Genomic DNA, 12,792 nt, shown 5'->3' on the forward strand with positions numbered 1-12,792 from the left:
TAAAAGAGAGTATTATTAGAGCATAAAATAAAAAAATATATAATTGTCCTCAATGGTAATAAATGGTTATAAAGTTATGGATGGAGAAAGACAAATTGAAAACTTAATCCTTTTATTTTGAGGGTAAAACATATCGAATATTTGTCCCCAAAATAAAATGATAATCTTTCATTACCCTCGTATCATATTATCATCTTTTTTATTTTCATAATTTGATTTTTCTTCTCTTCTTAAATATTTACACAGATGCGAGTTAAAAATTTAGCTTCAAACACTTTTTTAATGGTGACCCTTAGCTTGATGTTAACTTTATAAACAATAGATGTAATCTAAGTGTTATTGCAAAAGCTAAATTCTCCAAAAGGTTGCTTATCAATTAGTGAGAGAAGAATCGAACAATTAAAGTTTGGCTGAGGTAGAATGGCATAAACCCTACCGTATGTCATTAGGATCATTAGTATTCAAATTATTATATTGTTAACAATATTAGTTTTAGTATATAGTACTTCCTCCGTTTCATTATAGTTGCTATATTTGACTTTTTATATAATTTAATGTGTTATTTTGATCATTTATATGTTGAACTATACACATCTAAAAAATATAAAAAAATTAATATTCTGAAACTATGCGATTAAACGATTCAAACAAGATCTCACTTGATAATATTTTTTTTTACACATTAGCCGCAATACATAAAATAAACTTGAATGATGAATAGTGTCAAAAACCGTTATTTAACTAGTATTTCAGAACGGAGGAAGTATTATTGTAATTAGCATCAACATATTATTGATGTTAGTAACAATATTAAGAAAAAATAACCGTGAATAATATGAATTTTTACTGATTTTCCTGCAATAGTACGAACTTTTGATTAATCCTAAATAATACCAACTTTAATATGAATTTCCCTAGAGCATCTTTAACCTATTATTAACCTACAATTGTAGGTTAAGTTGCTCAAAAAAAAAAATACAAAAAATAAAATAAAAATTACCAAAAAAATGAAAAAAAAAAAAAGTAAAGAACATGAATTCCTAATCCTCACCGTACCTCTTCCCTATCCCTAGCCCAACCTCCAGCCCCCATCCCCCACAGGCCAGAACTACCACCGTTCTCCGCTCACTGTCACTCCCATTCTCCACCCACTTCCAGCCACCACCATCTTCATCAAAATCCACCTCCAAATCCAACTCCCCATCCTTTGCGCAGCCCCTATCCCCCTTTATTCTCAACCACCATCAAACCCTTCCCTTTACTCCACTACAACCAATCGGCCTCCCATAAACAGCGCCCTATGCAGCCTTCCTCACCTCCTTTCCCCTGACGCGACCTCCATAAACAACCACCATAACCACCCACCCTAAATGTGAACCACCACCATAACCAACCCAAATTCAAACAAACATAATCTTTAATCTACCTTTTCACTACCAAATTCGACCATCAAAATTGACCAACAAAATATTAATTATGTGTCTTTAATTACTAAATATATTATTATAAACTCCTAACTATTAAATATTAAAGTATCGTTTTTTGAATTTTTAGGATGAGGTCGGGGCACAAGCTCCTCTTGTCCATTATAGGGACGGCCCTGCTTTGTGACAAAAAAAAGTAATGACACTAGGGCTAAGTAACAAAAGGTGACTTGAGAGTGATCGATCAAATTGAATAGGCGTCATTACTAAATATCAAGAGTCAATATCAACGCTTAAATTTGACCAACTTTTTATTAATTTTCTATTTCATAATCTATAATGGCCCTCAAGTAAATAAGAACAATTTTCATTAAGTTATGTTGAATTTTCTTCTATGCTAAAAAACTATTTTGTTTAATTCATTGATCATAATGCTTTATAAAATCTTAGGTTAATTATTGGAAGATGGCAAACAACGGAATCTAATTCGTGACTGTTTAGGTTCTGACAAAATTAATTAATTTAAAATTTATTAATATTAAATTTTATAACATATCACAAATAAATATGAGTTATGACAGTTGAGTTAATTCCGCACACAAATATCTAAAATTCGACCCAAGGCTACTAAATTTAATTAAAGGTTAAGCATAAATATATTTCATCATTTAATACCGATTATCGGAAGAATCCTTGGTGCTATTCTAGTAGTCGCACTCATATCATCAATATATTTCATAATCATTTTTTGAAGAAAAAAGGAGAAACAAAAATTCTGAAAACAATGAGCAAAGAAGATACTAGCAAGCTTAAGTGGATTTCGCCGTTGGATGATTTTGGATCTAATGCAACTACCGCTAGTGTAATTTCTTCTCTGCCATCCGATCTTTGTCGACGTTTCTCATTTTCGCAAGTTAGGGTTGCTACGAACGATTTCGACGACGATTCGATCATAGGAACCAGTGGGTTCGGTAAAGTTTACAAGGGTTCAATAGATGATGGAGCCACTATTGTGGCCATAAAACGTCTTACAACAACATCGAAGCAAGGCGCTCGCGAGGTTGAAACAGAAATCGAGATGCTATCGAGACTACGTCACGTACATTTGGTGTCCTTAATCGGATATTGTGACGAACACGGTGAAATGATCATAGTTTACGAGTATATGCCACGTGGCACTCTTCGAGATCACTTGTTGTACAAGAATCCCGAGAGAAGCGAGAACCATACACCATTGTCGTGGATGCAACGACTTATGATTTGTCTTGGATCAGCTCGCGGTTTGCACTATCTTCACGCGGGTGCTAAACAATTGATTATTCATCGAGATGTCAAGTCTACGAATATTCGTCTTGATGATAAGTGGACGGCTAAAGTCTCAGACTTTGGCCTTTCAAAGGTACGACCCACTCCTGGTGATATGGGTCCTACCCATGTTAGTACCGCTGTTAAAGGAAGTGTTGGATATTTAGATCCAGAGTACTATCGACGTCAACAATTGACAGAGAAATCAGATGTATACTCCTTCGGAGTTTTGTTGTTCGAGGTTTTATGTGCTCGATTTGCGATGAACCCTAATCTACCCAAGCAACAAGTGAACTTAGCCGTGTGCGCTCGTTATAACTACAAAAATAAAACCCTCCACACAATTGTCGATCCAAATCTAACAGGGCAAATTGCACCCGAATGTCTAAGAAAATTTGGAGAAGTGGCAGAAATGTGTATACGAGAACATGGAAGTGATCGTCCTTCGATGGGGGACGTAGTTTGGGGCATTGAATTTGCCTTACAACTACAAGAAACCGCGGAGAATATTATGCAAAACAATTTAAGTGATGATCCTCAAGGAGAAATTTCAGATTCTACGATAAGTTTTAAACTTGATGGGGCAAATGCATTAGGTTCAATGTATATTGATGATGAACCGACCACATTAAATGATGATTTTTCTGATACTAAGATGGTTGAAATGGGCAAAAAAAAGTTATTGGATAGTAGAACTGCTACATTTAATTGATCTGAATCACCCATAATTGATATGAAGTCTGGTTTGATTTTTCCTGAGATTATCGACCCAAAAGCCAGATGACTCGTACAAATTGTTGTATGAGATGATTTCTCTATAAAATGTGTTTCATACGACATGAGAATATAAGATTTTTATTTCTCTCTAAAAGAAATAAGAAAATAAATTTTTTTTGTAAATTTTTTTTGAGGATAATAAATAAAACTGTTAATTTGTTAATTAGTATTATATTTTGAATATTTCAAGGTACGGTTGTGTTTTTAATATGAATAATCATATCATAAAAATATAAGATGCATAAGTGCCGTGTTAGTCCATTTAATTTTTTAGTTTTTTTTTAAGAAAATCTAATAATTTATTGATTAAAATATCATACGACATCTACAACAGAGTAACAATCGATCAAATACATAATAATTTTAATCAAACAAAATTTTACTCCCTCCTACTCTTCCTACTTGTCCCAATTACTTTTTGGTTACTATTCACTAATCACTCTTAATTTGTAATTTATTCTTAATTTATAACTTAAAATATAGTCAAACGGGATTTTATTTCATTCGTCTCAATACAATGATTATTAATATCAACTTTTTCTAATTTTTAATTATGCACAATTAAAGATATTAAAGGTTAAAATATTGCCTTGACAAGTGTAAAAAAAGTAAATGGGACAAGTAGGCTGAATATGAGGGAATATATAAAAAAAGTCATGATCATATAATGGAGATTCAATAATGAAGTCTTCCATCTATCATGATCATTATAAGGTTGATAGTATCCCCAAAATTTACAATGAAGGTTAGAATTTTTTGAGAGAAAAAAGAGAGAGAAGAGAGCAAGATTAGCAATTTATAAAAGTCTAGTTTTTTTCTACTTTGCCACATACATACATAACAAAATTCTTTTTTACTCTTCTCAAATGATTTATAAATTTTATGTCAAATTTTAATTAATAATTTTCATTAATTTATATAAAAAAACATATTCATATGTGAATATTAATAAATTCGTCTCGATATATATCTTTTAAATATTATTTATTATAACTTTTAAAAATTTACAATTGAAGTTGTTTAACTTTTATATTTACATTAAAATCTAAAAACAAAAATTACAAGAATAAAAGAAAATGTAGCGATAAAAGTAAGAATACTTTTGGGAGAGATTTGTATACTAAGTAGACAAATTGGACCAAGTCAATTGGTGAGTGGCAAAATGAGACTTGAGACTTGAGAGTCAAGATCAACCCTTAAAGTTGGGCAATTTTTTCTTTATTTTAGATTATTTGTATATTATTCTCTCTATAATTATAAAAAGTAATAATAGTACTAATATAATTATTTGTATATTATTCTCTCTATTTTATATTGTTGGATACTTTTCAAATATTCCATGTATAAAGAGATAAAAATGCTACTCATGATTTTTAATGGATATAAAAAAGTTAAAATATGGAGTATTAATGTGTGATCCTATTACATTTGTCACAATACATATGATTTTAACATATAATCCTTCCATTTTTTAATAAAGTTTCCACAAGGAATGTTCACAAGAATTAAGAAAAATAAAATCTTTAGTTTTTGAATATATTATTTTATTGAATAATAAATTTGATTGAAGAAAATTAGGACCATAAACATTTAAAAATTATTAAAAGAAAGTTAGTGGAAAAATATAAAGACCACAACTAATAAAGAGATGTTTTAATAAAATTAGTTAAAAATATGTGGGGACCATAAATAATATAAATATGTTAAAATTAAATTAATGGAAAATATGTGGGGAACATAGGCATTATTAAAATATTAAAATGAGAATTATTTAAAAATGTCCAATTTTGTAATACAAATAGAAAGATTCATTATGAAAATAACAAATAAAACATCCAAAAATAATAAATAAAAGTTATTTGATAAACGAAGGGAGTATTTCTTATAATTTAAATTTTTATAAGAAAAACTACTTAAAATGATCCATCATTTTACTGATTTCCTACCATTTTACAAATTTTTTGTAACACACAAGCCATCATCGTTGAGAACCTTCACCCACCTCCGTCATCACTAATAAGAGTGCTTCCACCAAGCGCGTGCCAAGGCTAGAGGGCTTCGCCTTCACCACCAATTGCAACCATTATCACACTCTCATTTTACATTATTTTTCCTTTTTTATAAAAGATATTCATAGATATTAAGACTTGAACATACCATTTTGAGCTGATTTTTGGTCAGTTCAGTTTTTTTGCAATTTGATTCTTCCAGCTCAGTTCACAGTTTGTATACAAACAAAATAGTCGATGACCATCTCATCATTATCATCGTATCTAGTGTATCTCGCTCATAGAAAACTATGATCAGGATTTGGGGAGGGAAGGAAGACGGCAACTCATACCCATAAAGAAGGATGCGGCAAAAGAGTCCCCCGACTCTAGATTGTTCCTTAGAATGATAGATTCCTGTAACAAGAAGAAATGATTGAAATTGAATCCGTCAGCTTAAATATTACTATACAAGCTTGGACTTTAAACATAAAATAGAAAATAAATAAAATAAAAATAACTAGGTAAAAAAGAGTATAAGAAAAAAATGTAAAATGCAAAAGCAAAAAACAGAACACCAACTGATAAGCGAAAGGATTTCAACAGTCTAAGACATAGATAAGACGTTTCCAATTACCCCTATCCTTAGTCAGGTCTCTAGAGAAGTGTAGATCCATGACTATCTCTGCTCTTTTAAGACTACAAAAGTTCTAAAGAATTCCTAGAAATTAATTATTATGAACTTCATATACTTGTATATTTCTACAAATTGAAGTATAGTAATTGGTGAAATTTATGAACGTGGGCGAGGGCCTCTCGACCCATTTTGACTTGTTTATAATTTTATTCTTATAAATTTTCATTAATATAGGCATGTCAGCAGATTGAGTAATGCATCATAACTTAATTACTTGGTTTTGTCAATAATATTTAAACAATTAATGATTATATATCTATAATAATATATCATAATATATTAGGTTTTGTGGAAGACGATTAATAATTCTCATTAATGAGAAAGGGTAAATATATATAGTACAAAAAAATCCCTTATTCAAGGGATATAATAATTACATAATATGTGTTCCTAAACTAATATCAAAACAACTAATTACGATTATTTAAGGAACGCAAAAACTTGTGATAGACGGTCTCATATTGAGACCTTTCATATATACCGGTCCAAAAGCCAAAAATTGGAAACTACAAAGTGATCTAAATTTCAAAAATTAAAGAATAAAAATTCAATTTTGACCTTAAAAATATCAATTTCTATTTAAAGTAAATCTTAAATAAATCAATTAAAATATAAAAAAATTGAATTTTGAACTAAAAGTGATCAATTTTTACATTAAATTGATCAAGTTCTACGTGCTACTTTATAACTTAAAGTAAAACTTTAAAGAGCTCAATTATATATAAAGTGATTCTTTAAATGATCAGTTACAACTTTTAAAAGATATCAATAAAAAAATTCAATTTTGATTAAAAGTGATCAATTTTTACATTAAAGTGATCAATTTCTTCTTACAAGTTTATATCTCTAAATGAGTCAATTTTTTTAAAGTCTTCAATTTCAATGTTAAAGTGATCAATTTAGACCTTGAAGTGATCAATTATATATAAAATGAGCAATTAAATAATTAGTTATAACTTATAAAAGAAATCAATTATAAACTTAAATAGATTAATTACTATTGGTCTATTGGAAAAAAATATAATTGAACTGATTGGACTATTGATCTCATATTGAGACGGTCACTCGCAAGATTAATTGTTTAAGAAATGTACAATATGTTGATTGTTGGCAAGAATACTTCATAGCCCATTATTAGCTTGTTCTATTTTCATTTAAATAAAGGGTTCATTTAAAGCTCAATCCATTTAACACTAAAATCCGGGCTCCAAAGAGCCCTCAGTCCATTGCACAACTCTAGTTATGTGGTAGAAATTGATAAAAAATGATTAATTAGACTTAATATAAATTGAAAAAATTAACATTAATAATTCAACCTTTCACCTTTCCGTTGTGAATAATTACACTTTTGGATTATTTTCTGATAATAACTTATTAATTAGATTTAATAAATATTTGCTTATATTTGAAGAAATAATGTACAGTGAATAAAAATGGTTAGTAACTTTGATTTCGATTAATATTATTTTAGTGTTGTTGTACTTGATGAGTAATGGTCACAACTACTTCTCATCGATCTACAACAATACCACAAACATCAATTACACAGTTACAACACCATCATTTACGGCGCCTGAGTTAGTCTACTTGACAATGAGGGTGATTGGGCCATATGTTTATACCACAAAAATCTTGGTTGCACATTGTAGGACGTGAACACGGTCTAACCAAATTCAAGATCATCTTCATCATTCTCGGTAAATTCATAATATCTTATCCATTTTTGCTCTACTTAAGAAGTTTTTGTTTTCCCTTTCAACTCTTGGGATACATACCCAAATTTAACATCATATCAGAATTTCTGCATGTTAAAGTGTCTATTATTATTTACATATAAGTCGCTCAACATCAAAAAAAGAGAAAGAGAATATGCAACTTTATAAACTTGAAGAATAATTTCAGCTACTATTACAAATTATAATAAAAAAAAATTTGGACGCGACGGTCTCATATTGAAACCGTCAATATGGGCCGTCCCAAAAGCTAAAAATTGAAAAATAAAAATGGCCTGTCTCCCAGAAATTAAAGACAAAAAAATTCAATTTTGACATTAAAGGTATAATTTTGAACTTAAATGTATCAATTTCAATATAAAATAAACCTCAAACGGATCAATTAAAATAAAAAAATTTAATTTTATATAAGTGATCAATTTTTGACGTTAAACTGATCAATTTCTACCTAAATATGATTTTGTTTACACAATTTCAAAACAGAGGTAATGAAATAGTTATTCTATATTCCAGCAAAACTATCAAACAACTTTACACAGTGCAGTGGCATGCTACCACATTTGTTAGTGTGGTTGTGAGTTTGATTCCAGCAAAAGTTATATACTCTTCATTTTTTTTCTAAGAGATGGGGTTACATGTGAAACCCCATGCTAATGAACTAGGTACCCCTATGCTTTTACTTCAATTTTTATTTGAACTGTCCAAACTCATTTTTTTCAGCTTGTAGTCTTACCAGTAAAGTTAGCTCCTGTGTGAATATTTTCTTTTCAGGAATCGAAATAGGCATATGCATGTTAATTTTACTAATCCTCTTGTACAAAAGAATGAACTTGCTGATCGAGAAAAGTAAAGAAATTGAGACATTGTTGAAACAACATGGATCCCTCGGTCCAAAGAGGCATACTTATGCAAATTTGAAGAGAATTACAAACTCCTTCAAAATCAAGCTAGGTGAAGGAGGCTATGGTATTGTATACAAAGAAAAACTACATTGTAAGGATCAAGTGGCAGTGAAAATTCTTAAGAGATCATCAAATCGAGATATGGATATGGTGGAATTCATCAATGAAGTTGCAAGTTTCAGAAACACCAATCATAAAAACAGTGTGAAACTCCTAGGCTTTTGTTACGAGGGTTCAAAATGCGCTCTTATATATGACTACATGCCTTGCGGATCTCTTGAAAAGTTCACAAATAGGGGAAAAGACGAAACCAATCAACAACTCTCATGGGAAAGTTTGTTTGAAATCGCAATTGGTATTGCAAGAGGGCTTGAATACTTGCACCAAGGGTGCAACACGAGAATTTTACACTTCGACATTAAGCCAAAACATTCTATTAGACGAGAATTATTGCCCCAAGATATCTGATTTTGGCCTGGCTAAGATATGCCCACAAAAGGACAGCATAATATCAATGTCAGAAGCCAGAGGAATTGCAGGGTACATTGCTCCTGATGTTTTCTTCAAGAGATTTGGTGGAGTTTCTCTTAAATCAGATTTTTATAGTTACGGAATGTTGGTTCTGGAAATGGTTGGGTGTCGAAAAAATGTTGATGCGAAAGTGGAACTTAGTAGTGAGCAGTATTTTCCGCATTGGATTTACAAGCAACTCGAGGAAGTTGAAGAGATCGATCAAATCGATATCACAAACAACAACGAGGGATCAATACTCAAAAGGAAGATGGTTGTAGTGAGTTTATGGTGCATACAAACCAACCCCTTGACCCGACCAAATATGACTCGAGTTGTAGAATTGCTCGAAGGAACACTGGACCTGCTACTGATTCCTCCGATTCCATCTCTAGCTTCTCTTTTGAGATCACACCAAAATTCTACGACTCTAGATGAAATATCTGTTATGAATGGTGTGACTTGAGTGTACATTTATGTGTGCATTCATGTGGTGACTTATGGGATGGAATCCTAGGAATGTCATGAATGGATGTATTAAGTGTAGTCTTAATGTTTGTGGTTTATGATGATGATTAAAGTATGGATTAATGAGGTAATGAAATGTGAGTTAATCATGGGAGTTATGGGACTTAATGAAGAAGTGCTAAGGTTTAATTCAAGATGCTCTACTATGCAAAGTTGAGCAAAACTGTCCGAAGCTCTCTGAAGTTCCACTCGACCAGCTCGCTCGACCGAGCAAGCTTTAAGGTGGGTCGAGCGAGCAGACAGAATGTAACAAGAAACTTCCTGTAGCCCGCTCGTCCAAGCCGCTCAACCGAGCGAGCCCCTATTTTGGTCGAGCGATGTCTCTGATGCTCCTAGGATGCTGTTTTTGACTCTTCAAGTACTTGGGGCAGTTTCATTATCATTTATTCATAGCGTTAATGTACTTAATGTTATTTAGTGTGATCTCTCATATAAATAGAGAGCTTTCATACTCACATCAAACACATCAAACACAACCCCTAAGCCAAACACATAGCCTTTGTTTTATCTCTTACTCAATTGTAATACTTCGTTTGTAAGAGTGTTTTACACTATTGAAATAATATAAACAATCAACTACGCACCACAGAGGACGTAGCCATCATTGGTTGAACCTCCTTAAATCATTGTGTCAATTTTGCAAGTTTTACATTATCAAACATTTGTTAGTTCATTGAAATTATTATCGTTCATCAAAGTTCTTAACATCGTATCGATTTTGGCAAATTATTACAATATCATTAGGGGGACTCTTTATATCCTCAATTTGATGTTCTAGTTAGACAAGTTAGCCATTATAGTGAGCTTTTCTGTCAGGTCGACCTTAAGATTTGAAAGGCTCGGAACAAAATACTAATTATGTGTCTTTAATTACTAAATATATTATTATAAACCCCTAACTATTAAATATTAAAATATCGTTTTTTAAATTTTTAGAATAGGGCCGGGGCACAGGCCCCTCTTGCCCATTATAGGGACGGCCCTGCTTTGTGACAAAAGAAAGTAATGACACTAGGGCTAAGTAACAAAAGGTGACTTGAGAGTGATCAATCAAATTGAATAGGCGTCATTACTAAATATCAAGAGTCAATATCAACGCTTACATTTGACCAACTTTTTATTAATTTTCTATTTCATAATCTATAATGGCCCTCAAGTAAATAAGAACAATTTCATTATGTTGAATTTTCTTCTATGCTAAAAAAACTGTTTTGTTTAATTCATTGATCATAATGCTTTATAAAAACTTAGGTTATTTATTGCAAGATGGCAAACAACGGAATATAATTCGTGACTGTTTAGATTCTGACAAAATTAATTAATTTAAAATTTATTAATATTAAATTTTATAACATATCACAAATAAATATGAGTTATGACAGTTGAGTTAATTCCGCACACAAATATCTAAAATTCGACCGAAGGCTACTAAATTTAATTAAAGGTTAAGCATAAATAAATAAGGTATTAAATAATAGTCATTTATGATCATATTGCTTCATATTAATTACTGTTCACAAATAGTTTTTGATAAAAATGATTTGAACATGTCATTACAAAGCTTCTTCTCTAAGCAAAATGCATTTATAGAAAATAAAATTGAATAAAAGTCTTTTCTCATTTATATCGGTCTAATCATAAACTTATTTTAAATTGAGCTAAATAGTCAATCAACTAAATTAGTTAATACATTCACTTTCGTACTCAAAACACTCACTTTAGTTGTTTAATATTTTAACACATTATTTTAAATGTTGAAACTAATATTTTAAATATTAAAATACTCATTTTTTAAAAATTAAATAGTCGCTTTTAATACCATCTAATCTGTGAGACCGTTTCATACAGGGTTGCTCTTGGGGGAGAGTGGCATCTTTACTATGTGGGCTTGATATCATTTTCAAAAGAAACAAGTTGAACTTTATAATTGGGCCAAAAAATAGGTGCAGGGAACTCACTTTAACCCAAAAGGTTTAGCTACCAAGTTTTGTATTCATGTTCATACATAAGTTACTCTAATAAATTAGCCTAATAAAAATGGTCTTACCATGAGATCATCGCATTTAAAAATTTATGTAGCTCCATGGGCTCTCCACCTCTCTAGTATACCACTCCCTTTATCTTATTTCAATCAATTTGCCACTTAATTTTTATGAACTTATAGTAGTTGTTAAGAACATAAATTTTTGAGTAAAACAAAATTCTAAAACAATAAATTTGATTTTGATTTTAAAACGCTAAAAGTTATAATGTTCTGAAAATTGTCGTAGGTCAGAGCATAACTTCTATTACTCTAGAAAAAACACACCTCAAAAATCATACTTTTAAATTTAAATTGATTGATAAAAATTATATGTCCATACTCGTTTAATTTTCATTCACCCTCAAATGCTCTCCACACTTATTTTCTACCTCTTTATGACAACTCTTGCAAATTCCATTACAATCCCATATGAACAAGACCACATTCTCATCAACTTTGGCCTACCAAAGGATTCTCCACAACTTATCGATAACCGTGTATGGCAGAGCGATCAAGACTTCATCCTCACTTCGCTATCTGCCACCAGTAACTCCACTAGTAAATCCACTGCAAAAGCAGTGGAGGTGGCTTCACCTCTTTATGACATGGCCCGAATATTTCGGGCGACGACAACATATTCCATACCTGTTACTACGTGGGGCCAAAAACTAGTCCGCCTGTACTTTCCACCCCTATCCATATCCTACGACATCATAGACACCAAATCGTCTTTTCTTTCGCTCACAATTAATGGGTTCAATATTTTGCGCAATTTTAGCGCGTTCGCTGTTACGACTAACGCGAACGCGCACGCCAACTCCACCGCGCCGGTAACAGACGGTCTTGTAAGAGAGATTTACATCTCTTTAGACGAAGGAGACGGGCAAAGGGCTATAAACCTAACT

At 31.4% G+C, this 12,792-nt stretch overlaps 1 protein-coding gene and 1 pseudogene across 1 annotated transcript; both read left to right on the forward strand.

Moving 5' to 3' along the window:
- Positions 1-2,160: 2,160 nt before the first annotated feature.
- LOC130802234 (receptor-like protein kinase FERONIA) lies at positions 2,161-3,616 on the forward strand. Its single transcript, XM_057666165.1, has one exon. It carries the CDS (start codon positions 2,209-2,211, stop codon positions 3,439-3,441), a length of 1,233 nt encoding a protein of 410 aa, XP_057522148.1. The 5' UTR covers positions 2,161-2,208; the 3' UTR covers positions 3,442-3,616.
- Positions 3,617-8,549: 4,933 nt separating this feature from the next.
- LOC130803303 (PR5-like receptor kinase) lies at positions 8,550-9,802 on the forward strand (annotated as a pseudogene).
- The last annotated feature ends 2,990 nt before the right edge of the window (positions 9,803-12,792 follow it).

The sequence above is a fragment of the Amaranthus tricolor genome, chromosome 16 (genome assembly GCF_026212465.1).
Source record: "Amaranthus tricolor cultivar Red isolate AtriRed21 chromosome 16, ASM2621246v1, whole genome shotgun sequence".
NCBI lineage: Eukaryota > Viridiplantae > Streptophyta > Magnoliopsida > Caryophyllales > Amaranthaceae > Amaranthus > Amaranthus tricolor.